At 41.5% G+C, this 18,051-nt stretch overlaps 1 protein-coding gene across 2 annotated transcripts in view; it reads left to right on the top strand.

The window, feature by feature from the left end:
* Nucleotides 1–1,937: 1,937 nt before the first annotated feature.
* Nucleotides 1,938–18,051, top strand: part of bicdl1 (BICD family like cargo adaptor 1) — a 42,506-nt gene continuing 26,392 nt past the window's right edge. For both annotated transcript variants that reach the window (XR_015850584.1, XM_088336917.1), the window contains exons 1-2: nucleotides 1,938–2,681; nucleotides 9,474–9,689. Coding sequence is in view for 1 of the 2 variants with exons in the window: in XM_088336917.1 (XP_088193043.1) it covers nucleotides 2,310–2,681; nucleotides 9,474–9,689 (588 nt within the window). In the remaining variant the exon portion in view is untranslated. The remainder of the gene's footprint in view (nucleotides 2,682–9,473; nucleotides 9,690–18,051) is intronic.

Here is an 18,051-nt window from a genome sequence, read left to right as displayed (position 1 = left end):
CTTGGGATGAGCTCAGAGGAAATCAGCCATTATGAGTGGATCCCTCCCACTGGAGACCAGCAGCACTGACCCACTTCTTTTGTGGGATCTTCATCAGCTCAAGAGGCTTTGTTTGTAATCATTCATCAGTGACCACCCCCCACATTCTGACCTCCTCTCTACCCCTTCATCTTTTCATGCATTCACAGAGAAAAAGGGATAAAAACATTACCGGTGTAAATTTTGCCTTTATGAGTTGTCTTTCAATGGATTTAGAAGCATGTATGTGGACTAAAATGTACTCTTTTGTTTTCAGTTTTTGTCTATGACTGTGTCATGTTAACAGCTGAAATTTAACATTTCATTCTAACCAGGGGTGGGTAGGGTTACTTTAACTGGATTACTTTCAATGACTTTTGGATGACTCCAATACCAAATATGCTAATAAAAGACAAAAGAAACTAAATATGAATAAAATGATGACTCACAACACGTTGTAAGCTTTCTCTCCTGGCTTTGATCTCTTTGATCTCCGGCAAAACTAACATAAAATGCCCAAGGTTAGGTAGGGTTACTTTAACTGGATTACTTTCAATTACTTTTGGATTACTCCAATACCAAATATGCTAATAAAAGACAAAAGAAACTAAATATGAATAACATGATGACTCACAACACGTGGTAAGCTTTCTCTCCTGGCTTTGATCTCTTTGATCTCCGGCAAAACGAACATCAAATGCGACAGAAACAAAATGAAAATAAATCCAAAAAGCTTGCCAACATCATTTTTGCCGTTCCATGTATTCCTGCACAAAATTTAGAAATTTTATTCATATTTAGTTTATTTTGTCTTTTATCAGCATAATGTGTATTGGAGTAATCCAAAAGTAATTGAAAGTAATCCAGTTAAAGTAATCCTACCCAACCCTGATTCTAACCAGATACTAGTTGAGGAAAAAACATTTCAAATCCAGAATTGAGTTGTGTTCAAGCAAGTTTCATGATGATTGTCTCTGTAATCCAAAAACGATGAAAGACTATTGGAATAAATAGGCTAAAATTAATTACCGTATTTTCCGCACTACAAGGCGCACCTAAAAGCCTTTATTTTTTTCAAAAGCTGACCATCCGCCTTATAATAGATAGATAGATGTCTAGATAGATAGATAGATAGACAGACAGATGGATAGAAAGACAGACAGACAGAGAGATAGAGAGATAGAGAGATAGAGAGATAGATAGATAGATAGATAGATAGATAGATAGATAGATAGATAGATAGATAGATAGATAGATAGATAGATAGATAGATAGATAGATAGATAGATAGATAGATAGATAGATAGATAGATAGATAGATAGATAGATAGATAGATAGATAGATAGATAGATAGACAGACAGAGAGACAGAGAGACAGAGAGATAGAGAGATAGATAGATAGATAGATAGATAGATAGATAGATAGATAGATAGATAGATAGATAGATAGATAGATAGATAGATAGATAGATAGATAGATAGGTGTCTAGATAGATAGATAGATAGACAGACAGAGAGACAGAGAGACAGAGAGACAGAGAGATAGAGAGATAGATAGATAGATAGATAGATAGATAGATAGATAGATAGATAGATAGATAGATAGGAGACAGGAGGTTCCCAAGACCTTAGAACTGTGCCGCACACACGCTAACCACTGCGCCGCCGTGCTGCCCACAATAAAGGTATATTCTATTCTATTCTATTCTATATTTGGTATTGGAGTAATCCAAAAAGTAATTGAAAGTAATCAAGTTAAAGTAACTCTGTGTCTACTTCTATCGGATCGATCCCAACATCTCCAGTATCACCCACCCCTCGTGAGAAGCCCCCAAAATATGGCGCTATCATTATCAGCCAATGAGAAAGCTCTTTGTGACAGGTTGCATCTGACGTCACTAGCGCGACGGGAGCGCGCATTGAAGAAGTGCACGAGACGAGCTTCAGGAGGCGACCGATTTTTCTTTTCGCTAAGACTTGCTGACGTTAAAATGAAGCACCGGGAGTCCTGCGGCGGGATGGCCGCGCACAGACACGCCGCAGAGGCGAACATATTCATGCGGATGATACCCTAAAACCACATTTGATCTCCAGGAAGCCGCAAAAGAGAGAGATAGGCGCCCGTGGCTGTGATTCATCGCAAAGTAGACGGAGCTGCGAAAAAGAATGGATGAATTTTCCATGACTGGGCAGTGCGGTCAGCCACACCCGGTCCTAGCAGGTCGGGTTCCCTGCTAAAAAGGCAAAAAAAAGTCCAAATATTCGGGTTCTATCTGGCGGTTCGTCCTCCATGTCTGCCCTCTTCCTCGACCTAAACACGTCCGGCGTGGCTTCAGCACCCCTGGAGCTGGACAGCGACTCCGTAGAGCTCAGTCACAAAGGTGCGGCTCGCGAGCCGGGAGGATGCCCGGCACACCCGCTAGGACGTCACGCCGGTTCTGGAGGCCTCGGCCTGGCTTTGGAGGAGGAACTGGCCATGCTCAGCGAGGATCGAGCGGGAGAGCTGGCGGTGGAACATCACGCCGACTTGTTGTCTCTCTTCCGCCAGAAGGAGAAGGATTTGGTTTTGGCTGCTAAACTGGGGAAAGCTTTACTGGAAAGGAATCAAGATTTGACCAAGCAATATGAGAGAATGCACAAAGACCTCAACGACAAATTAGAGGTAATGGAGCGATGAGGGCTTTACGATGCACTTCACCCATTCACACACATGCTCACGCACCGATAGCGTAATTGACCACACAAGGCCTGCATAGCTTAGGTTTCAAAAGTTCAGTGTCTTGCTCAAATCGTCTGCATTTATATAGTGCTTTTCAAGTCAACGAAGACTTCCCAAAGCGCTTTACAATGTGCTTCACACTTACCCATTCACACACACACCAATATCGGGCCATGCAGCCATGCAAGGCGCCGACCTGCTTATTCGGGGCATTAGGGATTCAGTGTCCTACCCAGGGACACTTCGACATTAAACACGGAGGAGCCGGGAATCGAACCTGCGATCTCTTAATCCCAAGGACACTTTGATATTTATCTCGGAGGAGCTGGGAATCAAACCTGCAACCTCTTAGGTCCCAAGATGACCACTTGACTGCCTTGTGTCCTTCAAGTGTTTAAGATGAAATATATTCTCAATATTAAGTGTGTGTTAACAATTTTCAACTGAGTTCAAAGAGCCTTTATATTTTTCCCCCCACCACACCTATCTGCTATCATCTTACTTTTACCCTAGGTATTCCGGGCACTGAGTTCATTACGCTGTAAGAAGGAAAGGCAGGGAATGAGGGGGGGAGATTCATCTCATGCACATGGTTTATTTTATTCCAGGATGAAAATGGTGAAAGTGAAAAAAGGCCTGTTTCAAATACAGTCCAAATGCCAGCCTAAACAAGATGAAAAAGAAGAGTTTATACGAGCGCTTCTAACAAATTCACATACTTGCACGCGCTACAAAAGGAGCTTGACAGAGACTGTAATGACAATTTCACCCAGAAGATGGTGTCAGAGAGTAGAATATTTTGGAGTAACGAACACCACCTTTAAGCACTAGTTAATGCTGTGCGGGATTTGTAACTTTTTGACTTGCTGACGCTATCTTCTGTCTTATGTTGCAAGATTCCGTCTGCTGCCCCCTAATGGACTCAACACGCAATTTCTTCTATTTTCGCGTCTTTGGCTCATATAAGTCGCAAACAATATCTAAAATAATAATATTTATGATGTCATCCTATGCACCAAATATGACTTTATTTACACTCTAGAAATTGTACACAATATACCATTGAGATAACTTTCTTAAAGGGCCAGTGTGTATTATTTGACCACTAGATGCTGCCGTGTTGTCAAAGTGTCCTTGGGCAAGACACTGAATCCGTAATGCCCCCGTTAAGCAGGTAGTTGCCTTGCATGGCTGACTCCCTATTGGTGTGCGAGTGTGTGTGTGAATAAGAAAGTGTGAAGCACATTGTAAAGCGCTTTGGGAGGTCTTCATTGACTTGAAAAGCGCTATAGAAATGCAGACCATTTACTCATTTATGTCATCTTTATACGTGCATGTTCTCACTTTCACCATTTTTTGTCACACTAATATAAAAACTGCAACAAAGAGTATTAAGTCATTCTCCACCCCCCTCCACTCATTACTCCTACCAAATGGTTTCCGCTGCCCGAGCAGCTTTGCTAAAAGTAAGACAAAAGCAGATTGGCGGACTGGAAAAAAACTAAAAGGGCTCTATGAACTCAGTCGGGCAATGTTAACACATACTTAATAGAAAAAAAATATCATTCTCTAAAGATTTTAGGGACACCTCAAATGACGCACGCCACCTTTAACACGTTATATTATAACACAGTGGGTTGCGACCTCTGGGCCTCGGACCTGTACTAGGCCTTGAGTTGTTCGGTACTGGGCTACAAAGAAAGATAAAAAAATGACTACTACTATAAAACACATTTGTGAGCTTTTCGTTTGCAGTTTTTTGTGACATTCTCACAAAAGAAATCTGCTTGCACCTTGTTTTAAAACTATTATTTACAAAACAGAAAAAAGGTTCAAATTAGCTTTAAAGAAGTAACTGTGAATAGGAGACCAGTTTAAAGTGTTAAAATTGTATTTTATGCTTTAACTGTAATTATCCATGTATAATGCACATATTTTTATTTTTTAATCCACAAAAGAACTCAAAATTTGTGTGCATACTAAACATGAGGTTTTGCTGTAGTATATTACCATATTGAGCAATGACTGATCTGTCAACTGACCACATTTACACAACATTGGATGCAACAGGAATCGAATCCGGATCACGGCGGTGAGAGCGCCGAATCTTAACCACTAGACCACTAGGAATGTAGATGGCACGGGGGAAAGGCTTTAGATCTTATCTCATCATTTGTGGAAATTACAAACATAATACCAAAATAAAATTGACAATTTTTAAATTCAATGTCCTTCAAAGTCTTCATCAGATACACCAGTTTGTTGAGCGTTTTGGCGTTTATACCTTTCAGGACAGTACCGTGACTGAAAATACTGTGATAATGAGATAAAACCTAATACCTTTTCTTATGTCAACTACATCCCTAGATGTCTAGTGATTACACAATGGATTTAGGCTTGGTGTTGTTCTTGTTATTCTCACATATTATATTATTGGGCTGGTACGCAAGAATATTGTCAGACATTAGACCAGTCCGTGGTACAAAACATTTCGGGGATTACTGCTATAGCAGACATGATCTCAGTTGCCAAATGGATGTTTTCTATCCGGGTAACCCTTTATGTCAAATAAAATCACATTTATTTGTAAAAAAAAAAACATACAGCATACAACAAGACAATTAAATCCTCTCCTCTATCCTGGCCCAACAACCTAAAACACTGACAAACAGTCAAGTCAAGTTTATTTGTGACGCCCTCATCACAAAGAGTCTCAAAGAGCTGCACAGATTAACCACAGACTATTATTATAGAATATTATGACACCATCCCCTGATCTAAAACCTACATGAGGGCAAGGAAAAACTCAAAAACCTCAACATGAGGAAAATGAAGATAGCTTGAGAAGGGACCGCACATGAGGTCATCCCCCTTCCAGGATGACCAGGCTGCAATGGATGTTGCAATAACAAATAGTACACAGATATTGTCGACATAAAATATAGGTTATTCTATAAATAGAAGTGTGTTTTAAGCCTAGATTTAAACAGTTCCACTGAGGTTACAGATCGAATCTCAGGGGGAAGAGCATTCCACAGGACTGCGGCCCGAATGGAGAACGCTCTCGAACCTGCGGATCTCTTCTTGGCTCTTGGTGGTTAAAATACAATGAAAACAAAAGAAATACTGATAGAAATAGGCTATGTTTATGGCAAGGCACAGACAAACCATGCGCGGAAGTGGGCCTGAGTGAGACTTATCCACACTGATAGGGATGGCAGCAGATGGCCTCTGGATTTTCAGTCATTACACCACACCCTACCAGAGTGCCCCCCCCCCAAATGAAGAAACATCCATCCATCCATTATCTGCACCGCTTATCCTCAGTAGGGTCGCGGGGGTGCTGGAGCCCATCCCAGCTATCTTCGGACACCCTGAACTGCTTGCCAGCCAGTCGCAGGGCACACAGGGACAGACAATTCGCTCGCTCATTCACACCTAGGGACAATTTGGACCGGCCAATTCACCTGACATGCATGTTTTTGGAATGTGGGAGGAAACCCACGCAAGCACGGGGAGAACATGCAAACTCCACACAGGAGGTTCGATCTCATAACCTCAGAACTGTGCCGCACACGCGCTAACCGCTGCACAGCCGTGCTGCCCGTGAAGAAACATTGATATATCTCATCTCATCAGCCGTACCGCTTATCCTCATTAGGGTCGCGGGGGGGCTGGAGCCCATCCCAGCCATCTCCGGGCACTGGGCAGGGGACAAATAAAAACAACTGCAGTACAAAAATAAAATGTGAAATACAGTAAAAGATTAGAAGGTAAACAGATCAAAACCAAATAAAATGATCGATTAAAAGCTATATCAAAAAAGTGCTTCCCTTAAAAAATAAATGTGTAGTGAGTGGTCAAAGCAAAATGGAGTGTAGGTCAATAAATGATTATCAATTATAAACTATAATTACTACAGTATTATCAAACTTTTTGGGACAGAGACTTCCGCAGCAGCATGTCGGCAACAGACAACGCTTTGTTCTTTTGTTCTTTTACGGAATCCTTCACATAAGCCAACACGTGGACTGAGAAAAAAACAGGAGACTAATCTCATCGTAGTCAGATTGCTTGAATCTACTGTACATCTGTTCAGCTCTTTGATCCATATTCATCCTCGTGAGCTGCTCAGAATTAAGCGGCTTCCCAATATCGGACTCATTGATGTTGTTTTGCCTTTAAACTTGTTTTGGAGAACGATTTGTTTACCAGGGCAGCACGGCGGCGCAGTGGTTAGCGCGTGTGCGGCACAGTTCTGAGGTCATGAGATCGAACCATCCTGTGCGGAGTTTGCATGTTCTCCTCGTGCTTGCGTGGGTTTCCTCCCACATTCCAAAAACATGCATGTCAGGTTCATTGGCTGGTCCAAATTGTCCATAGGTGTGAATGAGCAAGTGAGTTGTCTGTCTTGGCTGGCAACCAGTTCAGGTTGTCCCCTGCCCACTGCCCGAAAATAGCTGGGATGGGCTCCAGCACCTCCGCGACCCTACTGAGGATAAGCGGTGCAGATAATGGATGGATGGATTTGTTTACCATCTACTCCATTTGATCGGAGCAACAATGTAGGCGTATTTAGTTTGTTTTCGTTTGCTACAAATTGAGTTTCACTTCACGTTAGCACTTTCAGGAGGGGCAGAATAAATAAAATGCTTGTCTTTTCCTATCTTCCTTACAATCCAAAGCATTACCCTAAAAACATGTTCATGAAATGGAAGTTAAGTGCTTAAGAACTTCTTCGCATATTCAACTGGTGATGAACCTTCCTCACCTCAAGCACTACCAACTGCGTTCTTCCATTTATAATATACAGCAAGGGTCGGGAATCTATGGCTTGCATGATACGGCTCTTTTTGTGATTTCAAATGGCTTGGAGATAAAATGCTACTCTTGTAAATTTTATTTCGTAGCATTCCATTTCTAATGAGCTCAGAGTCCAGTTTGGTGTGTGCATAGCCGAAGCAACACTGATAATGCAAGCTGTTCGGTCCAGTATATAAAGGGCACTGTCTCAAGTACAGTTTGCAGTCAAAGTTTCATACCAACAGACCCTGTTTCGGTTGTACGTCCCTTAGGAGTTCTTTATACGGAAGCTCATTAAAGAAATCATGTTCACTGCTGAGACACTTAACGATAAAAACCTACAGAACAAACTGTAAACACCTCCAAAGCGCCAGCCAAGTCAAGTCCTGTTTATTTGTGACGCCCCTAATACCAAAGAGTCTCAAAGGGCTGCACAGACCACAGATTATTGCAAACCACAGACCATTATGACACTATCCCCCGATCTAAGACCTGCATGAGGGCAAATAATACACAGATATTAAGCAAACAAAGCAATTTGATTGGGCGGGCAATAGGGATGGCTGGATCTCTGCAAACATAGCACGCTCCCCGCTCTCTCACGCCCCTACTATAAAACACATTTGTAAGCTTTTCATTTGCAGTTTTTTGTGACATTCTCACAGAAGAAATCTGCTTGCACCTTGTTTTAAAACCATTATTTACGAAACAGAAAAAAAGGTTAAAATTAGCTTTAAAGAAGTAACTGTGAATAGGAGACAAGTTTAAAGTGTTATATTTGTTGATATGGGACACAGGCTCTGGCATTATTATTTCATAAATATACACAATGAAATAAAAAGCGCTGAAAAAATAGCTTTCGTCTGGAGAGCAGGTTAAGTGGTTTTCTGGACTTTTGGTTTAAAATATATGATCTAGCGCTCTCTAAACAATTTTTTGCTTTCCTTTCAAACACAAGTTAAGAATATTACTAGAACAGCTTTTTTCCATCTTCGTAACATTGCTAAAATTCGCCCAATGCTCTCTCAGTCGGATGCGGAGATTACAATTCACGCTTTTGTTACCTCCCGTCTCGATTAGTGTAATGCCCCACTCTCCGGTCTCCCGAAGTCCAAAATCAAGAGCCTTCAGCTGGTACAAAATGCTGCAGCGAGGCTTTTAACTAAGACAAGAAAGTTTGATCACAAGCCCCCGATTTTAGCTAACCTGCATTGGCTCCCTGTTAGCTTAAGATGTGATTTTAAGGTTCTGTTGGTAATATACAAAATCATGCGTGGACTTGCTCCCTCATATCTTTCAGATTTAATTTCCCCCTATGTTCCGGTCCGTAGCCTTTGCTCTGAAAATGCTGGTCTACTAGTGACCCCAAGAGCCAAGAAGAGATCCGCAGGTTGGAGAGCGTTCTCCATTCGGGCCCCGGTGCTGTGGAATGCTCTTCCCCCTGAGATTCGATCTGCAACCTCAGTGGAACTGTTTAAATCCAGGCTTAAAACACACTTCTATTTATAGAATAACCTATATTTTATGTTGACAATATTATATTATTTGTTATTGCAACATTTGTTGCAGCCTGGTGGTCATCCTGGAAGGGGGATGACGTCATGTGCGGTCCCTCGTCCAGGTTTCTTCATTTTCCTAATGCTGATGTTTTTGAGTTTTTCCTTGCCCTCATGTAGGTTTTAGATCAGGGGATGGTGTCCTAATAGTCTGTGGTTTGCAACAGTCTTTGATCTGTGCAGCCCTTTGAGTCTCTTTGTGATTATATAAACTATATAAATGCGGATCATTTCATTTCATTTCATTAAGGGTGTCACAAATAAACATGACTTGACTTGACTTGACTATCCCGGCTCCTTTTCATCTGATATACAGACTTTCACATCCATGTGGCTTGACACCAAATCTAATTCCGTAACGCTTCTCTTTCGACAGCACTTGGAGCAAGAGAAGCACGAGTTGCGTTGGCGTCTGGAAAATCGAGAGGGGGAGTGGGAGGGCCGCGTGGCCGAACTGGAAACCGACATCCAGCAGCTGCAGGGAGAGCTGGAGCAGCACCGGGTCCAGCTGAGAGAGACCGACAGGGACAAAACCAAGGCCATCGGCGAGCTATCCGAACAAAACCACAGATTGCTGGAACAACTTGGAAGGGTGAGAAACGATGAGTGTCTCGGTGCGTGCGTTCGTGTGCTTCGGATGTAAATCTCCGAGAAGCACGGGGGATTGAATTAGTCCGCCTTTACGTCACTGGGCATTAAGTGTTCTCTTTGACATGAGAGAAAACGCCAGGTAAAGGAAGTACATGTCTTGATTTCTTCCTGGGTTTCTCACCTGAAACTTTAGTCTGATACAGTGGAACCTGGGTTTTTGAACGCCTCTCAGTTCGAACACATCGGAGTCCGACCAAAAATTTCGAGAAATTCTTGCTTCGTTGTTCGGTCAAAAAATCGGAGTTCGAACGCCCGTAATGCGTGAGTGCGTACGCTAGGGTGCGATGCTGAGCGGCATACGGGTGTTTTAGCCCCTTATTATGCCTCAGAAGAAAGTCAGTGCAAGCGGCAAAGTTGCTACAAGTGAAAAAAGAAAAGTAGTGCGTACAACTATTGCATTTAAGAAAGAAATAATAGCAAAATATGAAGGTGGTGTGCGAGTGTCTGATCTTGCTAGGGAATACCCCACTATCTGCCTGCGCCTTCTGCTGACCACCACAAAGGTAAGAATCCTCATCTCATCTCATCTCATTAGCTGCACCGCTTATCCTCAGTAGGGTCGCGGGGGTGCTGGAGCCCATCCCAGCAATCATCAGGCAGTGGGCAGGGGACACCCTGAACTGGTTGCCAGCCAATCGCAGGGCACATGGGGACAGACAACTCACTCGCTCAGTCACACCTAGGGACAATTTGGACCGGCCAATTCACCTGAAATGCATGTCTTTGGAATGTGGGAGGAAACCGGAGTGCCCGGAGGAAACCCACGCAAGCACGGGGAGAACATACAAACTCCGCACAGTAAGGCCGGTAGCTGGATTTGAACCCACGCAGGAGGTTCCCACGACCTCAGAACTGTGCCGCACACGCGCTAACCACTGCGCCGCCATGCTGCCCGGTAAGAAATCCTATTCATAATTGTTTTCTTTATCCTTTACGATAACGCGAACGTACGATTAGCCCGGGTTAGCTTTGTTTACGTTAAACATTCAAGTTAAACATTCAGGGTGTTGGAACTGAGCCCAACATTCAGGGTGTTGGAACGGAGCCCCTTTCCAGTGAACCGCTCACCACTTGTTGTGGAGACCAGGGTGCTAAATGACTTGTAAAAGACCTGATTTTTTTTATTTTTACACGTTCATGTTAGCGTAATCTTTCGTACGGAAGATGACGATAACGCGGACGTACGATTAGCCTGGGTTAGCTTTAGTTTACGTTAAACATTCAAGGTAAACATTCAGGGTGTTGGAACGGATTAAAACGATTTACATTATTCTTAATAGGGAAAATGATTTCGGTGATCGAACAAATCGGTTTTCGAACAGGGTTCTGGAACGGGTTATGGTCGAGAACCGAGGTTCGACTGTATTCGATGTCCAGACAGATACACAGTGGAACGATTTGACCTGTCAGTCAGACGTTCACCAAAGTCAGCAGTGTGAAAGGTGTGCTTTTGAAGCTTCCCATGCTGAATAATTTAGAGTGATTGCCCTGCACACAGCCAATCCACTTTGCATATTGCCAGCTATTTTAAGGTCTTATAAATTGCATTTGTCTGAAGTGGACCAGAAGGCGAGGCCAAAAAACACTTACGGTACAGTATTTAGCATGACGCGATGACGTAATATAACCAGCTTCTTAAATCATAATGTTATTTATTTGATCCTAAGAAAAGAAAGGTTTTGTCCGTGTAATGCAGCAGCATTGAGACATAAGGTGATTAAACGTCACTGAGAATCGAGCAAAGTTTTTATCTATTAGTTTTTAATTATGGAGGATCGCAGTCACCCTGCTCCCAGGTACTTGGATTACCTGCCGTCAGGTCGCCGTTTTTGCTCCATTATGAGGAAGACTACACGTCTTAAAGAGAGTTTTTACCCTTCCGCTATTCGCATGTTCAACGAGAAATGATTACCGTAAATTCCGGACTATAGAGCGCACCTGATTATGAGCCGCACCCACCACATTTTAAGAGGAAAACCGATTTTGTACATACACAAGCCGCACCTGTATATAAGCCGCATGCGCCCACATTTAAACGTGTAGCACAGACACAAAATTAACCCAAACCCGACTTCAAGTCCCGCGATTGAAACTAAATGTCCTTCATTAAAGTCCACAGTCCAAAAATCACAGCCGGCAAAATGAACGGAAAATGATACCGGTACTTGAGGTTTAATGCAGACCTGCAGTGTCCGGGTCCCGTTGAAAGTAATCTAAGGAAAAAAGTGTATATTTCCAATAGTAAGGGTGGGAAAATATATCAGATGAACACATTTACTCACGCAACTCCTTTTTCTTTAACCAACTTTTTACCCCCTCTTCTTTCCTTGTCTGCCCCTCACCTTTAGCGGTCCCCACTTAAACTCGGCACCCCGCGTTTGTTCCGCCCCTCATTTTTCGTTCACCCGTGCAAAACAGAATAAGTGTCTAAAATAAATACAAATAAATACATTACAAAAATATACAGTTGCAAATACATATTATACATGGGTTACACATATTTACAAAGAAAGACGGTACACCGAGAGAGTTTTCAAAGCTTTAATAATAATAATATATCTTTGACAGGGCAGTTAATGGTAGCAACACCTTTTTTTTAAACTATTCTATATAATTACCTTGTATTATACACTACAATATATTTTTTACTCTATTCATATTTATTCTTTTACATCTATTATATTATCATTATTGAGAGTTCGTGTGTCAAATGATTTCTTGTGTATATCATGTTTATGGTTTATACTGGCTGAATGAATAAATATAATAAGTTGAAAAAGTCAGAAATAGAATTCGATTCGAGAATCAAGCTGTGAGCTTTGTATATTACGAGTGTCTGAAAATCATGAGAAAAAGGTAGCGAACACTAGGGCAGACAACTCTGAAAAGCCATAAAGTAGCCCGCCCCATTTTTCACAACTTGAAACACAATAAGACAACTCGTCGCAAAAAAAACCATTGTTGCAAAGTATTAAGGATAGAATATAGAACAGAACAAGACTTTAAAATTAAGTTTATTATAAATCTACTTATAACATTCATCGCATGTATATGACATCACTGTTTTCCATCTGCCATCAGTATGTACCTGTATTTATTTACTCATCTTCATTCATGCAATGTTTGCGTTGCGTCGTCTGCTAAAAACCACGTGAACTCCTCTTTCCACGATGCTTTTAATGTACATTTACGTTTTGTAGCGTCATCAATTTTAGTAGCTTCTTTTGAATCTTTCTTCTGGGGCTGAGGTTTTGGCTCGAGTCCTAACCCCTTCTCCATTTTTCTTATGTTCTCTGTGCATCTACTATGGAAAATGATATGCAAATGCACGACCTTATAACGCTTGGGAAAGTCCGGAAGCACGGAGTTAATGAAATGAAATGAAATGATCTGCATTTATATAGCGCTTTTCAAGTCAATGACTTCCCAAAGCGCTTTACATTGTGCTTCACATTTCCCAATAGCGGCCGTGATCTGTGCAGCCATGTAAGGCGCTAACTTGCTTATTCGGGGTTCAGTGTCTTACCCAAGGACATTTCGGCATGTAACACGGACAAGCCGGGATTCGAACTGGGATCCCTTAATCCTAAAACCGTCGCTCTACCTCCTAAGCTACTGCCGCCCAAGTGATTCGATGCAGGCTTCTGATTGGCTGGCGAGTATGCATATTGCCAAACGAACCGGAATTTTCAAACCGAACGAAGATTTCGAAATCGGCATAAAGCAAACGTTTGATTTGAAAAAAATATTTCGTTTTTTAATTCTTTTTTCTCCTTGAAAAAGTTGTCGGCCACCCGTAAAAGATGCACGCCCCGGGCGTCCGGGCAGACTTTATTTCGGACATTGATATTACAGTAAAATAGTCTTTTTGGTTATTTGTTACCGTGTATTATCATTATAGTGTAAATTATAGTGAGGTACATTGATTGTAGCGAGATTAGACATGGCACTCCAGGATAAACATATCATAAAAGACATAATTGATAAAAAGAAGTTTAAAAAAGAACATTAGGTTAGATAGGTAATATTTACGAGGAAGTGGTTGTCGACAGGCCTGATTTGCAGCTCAAAAACAGTGCAATTACATTAACGACACAATTGTAAAAAAAGAATGAAATAAAATATAAACATATTATTACTTTCTTTTCTATATTCATTGTATGAAGAGTGTTTACAGTTTTGTGTGCTTAATTAAACGCTAATATGAAAAGTTTTGATTTCCCTTTGGCATCACGTTGCACATTGCCTTCCTAAGGAAATGTGGTTCTGCTTCTTCACACATACTGATAAGACATGACCGACCGGCATGGGTTTTAAAAGACGTGTTTTGAAGTACCGTATTTTCACAACTATAAGGCGCACCCCCCCAAAAATATTTGTTGTCCTATATTTTCCATACGTAAGGCGCACCGGACTATAAGGCGCTACAGTGGGAACGTAAACAAAGCAGTCAGTCAAACTTATTAACCCCTTAACATTCCGACGGCTCGCAAAGAAACAAATACATGTCTTAGACACGCACGTACACCGTGTCTGTACGATGTCACCAATCACTCAAATGCGTCATTCCAAACATCATTCGGAAGATTAAACTCTTGGGATTCAAGAAATGCCAACCATTTCTTAATTTCTATTTTCTTTTTCGCGGAAACATTAAGATCAGTCTGAAACAAATACTGGAAAAATATAAACCCGGGGTAGCTCACCAAAGTCGTCTTGCAGCCATCACGTTCAATAATAATACGCAACCATGGTCCTCTTACATCCGTGAGTGTAGTAAATCCAACCATGTGAAATATTGACACTCCAAACACGCAACAATGCCGAGAAATAAAAGAAAAACACAGCTGAGAAGCATCTGCATGGATGACGTTGCTTGTAGCTAGCTGTCTGTTTACCCCCATAACTCCTGTTACAAATACAGACTAGTACAAAATATTTTCTCCAGGCTGGTAGAACAACCTAACTTGTGATTCACATCTTTTTCTGCCAATCGCAGGCTTTGTTTTGCCCCGCTTTAGCCTATGTGAGCCTGTAAATGCTAAAAAGGACCCGCCTCCTTTACCTCCTAACTTTAGCCAATAGTGACCGATTGAAATGATGATTAGGAAATGAAACTCCGGTATATATATCCTAGCATACACCGCGGACTTCTTCGCCTATGGGGGAAAATCGAGTCGGCGGCTGCTTGCCTTAGTTGCGAGACCTTGTGACTCACTATTGATCCATATATAAGGCGCACTGTATTATAAGGCGCATGGTCAGCTTTCGAAAAAAAATAAAGGCTTTTAGGTGCGCCTTATAGTCGTGAAAATACGGTACTTTTGACTAGATTATTCTTATAATCGGTGTATGCCTCGATGGTATGGTCCAATTTGATGAAATAAGAGTGCAGGACCCATCCGCTGCATGTGCATAGATCCATAAAAACCTTTCCCTGATTGTTTTGGGGAAACAGATGTTATTATTGTTGCTGACGTTCCCACGAGTTGAGTCGACTGCACCGACTCGGATCTCTGGATTCCCTTCCTTTGTGGAAGAGGAAGGCAAGCTTGTGTAAGCCCACAAATGAGGTCAATCGCAGTGCTGGCTCGTTCCGCCCCCTTTTCTACTATTCTAATTGGCTCGAACGCCCCCCTAAGACACCCTCCCTCGCTCCTCGTTACTAAAAAAATGGGGCTATCAAGACTAAATGATGTCAGTTGTTTACGAGTCGGACTTGATGGTGATCACATAAACTCCCCCATGCGGAACTGAGGAGAGTTATTTTTTTTTTTAGTCGAACATCCGGTTGTAATTGTTAACGCTTTAATTAAAAACATTCGATCCGTATCTAATGAGATTCGGCTGGGAAACAATTGGATCAAACTTTCCTTTTTTTCTCACACTCTAAGCGAATAGGAACTTCTTATTGGTCATTTATTTACACCCAGGACAACAAGATACGTGAAGATGATAACTCAATGGCCAGGGTTGGGTTACTTTAACTGGATTACTTTCAATGACTTTTGGATTACTCCAATACCAAATATGCTAATAAAAGACAAACTAAATATGAATAAAATGATGACTCACAACACGTGGTAAGCTTTCTCTTCTGGCTTTGATCTCTTTGATCTCCGGCAAAACGAACATCAAATGCGACAGAAACCAGGGTTGGGTAGGGTTACTTTAACTGGATTACTTTCAATTACTTTTGGATTTCTCCAATACCAAATATGCTAATAAAAGACAAACTAAATATGAATAAAATGATGACTCACAACACGTGGTAAGCTTTCTCTTCTGGCTTTGATCTCTTTGATCTCCGGCAAAACGAACATCAAATGCGACAGAAACCAGGGTTGGGTAGGGTTACTTTAACTGGATTACTTTCAATTACTTTTGGATTTCTCCAATACCAAATATGCTAATAAAAGACAAAAGAAAGTAAATATGAATAAAATGATGACTCACAACACGTGGTAAGCTTTCTCTCCTGGCTTTGATCTCTTTGATCTCCGGCAAAACTAACATAAAATGCGCAAGGTTGGGTAGGGTTTCTTTAACTGGATTACTTTCAATTACTTTTGGATTACTCCATTACCAAATATGCTCATAAAAGACAAAAGAAACTAAATATGAATAAAATGATGACTCACAACACGTGGTAAGCTTTCTCTCCTGGCTTTGATCTCTTTGATCTCCAGCAAAACGAACATAAAATGCGCAAGGTTGGGTAGGGTTACTTTAACTGGATTACTTTCAATGACTTTTGGATTACTCCAATACCAAATATGCTAATAAAAGACAAACTAAATATGAATAAAATGATGACTCACAACACGTGGTAAGCTTTCTCTTCTGGCTTTGATCTCTTTGATCTCCGGCAAAACGAACATCAAATGCGACAGAAACAAAATGAAAATAAATCCAAACAGCTTGCCAACATCATTTTTGCCGTTCCATGTGTTCTGTTACTCCCCAAGCCTGCACAAAATGTAATAATTTCGAGATTTCGGTTCGTTTGGCAATTTGCATACTCGGCAGCCAATCAGAAGCCTGCATCGGATAACTTCGCGCTTCCGGACTCTCCCGAGCGTTATAAGGTCGTGCTTTTGCCTATCGTTTTCCAAAGTAGACGCAAAGAGAACACAAGAAAACTGGATAAGTGGTTAGGAATCAAGCCAAAACCTCAGCCCCAGAAGAAAGATTCAAAAGAAGCTAACAAAATTGATGACGCTACAAAAAGTACATACATTTACCCTCGTAGAAAACCTGTTCATGCCTGTTTGATCTGAGTAATGCCTAGGTTGTAATTGTGCCTGCCTTTGAGCCCGCTTTGTTTTGTTTTTGGTCCGTTTGTGTGTTGGACAACTTTTCTTTGTCAATTAAAGTGACAGATCGTCAACGCAAATGAGTTCCAACTTCCTGCTTCCCGGTCCGTTTCGTGACAGTTATAAGGTCGCGCATTTGCTTATCGTTTTCCAAAATAGACGCAAATAGAACACAAGAAAAATGGATAAGTGGTTAGGAATCAAGCCAAAACCTCAGCCCCAGAAGAAATATTCAAAAGAAGCTAACAAAATTGATGACGCTACAAAACGTACATTAAAAGCATCGTGGAATGAGGAGTTCACGTGGCTTGTAGCAGACGAAGCAACGCAAACATTGCATGAATGAAGATGAGTAAATACAGGTACATATTGATGGCAGATGGAAAGCATGCAATGAATGTTCTAAGTACCGTATTTTCCGCACTATAAGGCGCACCTAAAAGTCTTAATTTTTTTCAAAAGCTGACCATGCGCCTTATAATACAGTGCGCCTTATATATGGATCAATATTAAATCACAAGGTCTCGCAACTTACGCAACAGCCGCTGACTCGATTTTCCCCCGAACGTGGAGTAGTCCGCGGTGTATGCTGGGATTTATATACCGGCGTTTTATTAGCTAACCAATGTGTCAATCATCATTTGAACCGATCGCTATTGGCTAAAGTTATTTGGAGCCTCGGATTGGCTAGAGGGCCGAAACAAACCCTGCAATTGGCCGAAAAAGATGTGTCAATCATCAGTCGAATCGATCGCTATTGGCTGAAGTTATTCGGAGCCTCGGATTGGCTAGAGGGCCAAAACAAACCCTGCAATTGGCCGAAAAAGATGACTGAATAGCAAGCTTGCTAAACTACGCCATAAAGAAACATGTGACATTAGTCTGTATTTGTAAACATTTTACTCTCCTGGATTTACTTCACTAACGGTTGTAAGAAGACCATGATTGCGTATCATTATTGAACGTGAGAACTTAGGTGAGCTATGC

The sequence above is a fragment of the Urocampus carinirostris genome, chromosome 5 (genome assembly GCF_059441175.1).
Source record: "Urocampus carinirostris isolate Australia breed hairy pipefish chromosome 5, RoL_Ucar_1.0, whole genome shotgun sequence".
In the NCBI taxonomy this organism is placed as follows: Eukaryota; Metazoa; Chordata; class Actinopteri; order Syngnathiformes; family Syngnathidae; genus Urocampus; species Urocampus carinirostris.
The sequence above is the reverse complement of the archived record's forward strand: the minus strand, read 5'-3'. Positions and strand labels throughout refer to the sequence as shown.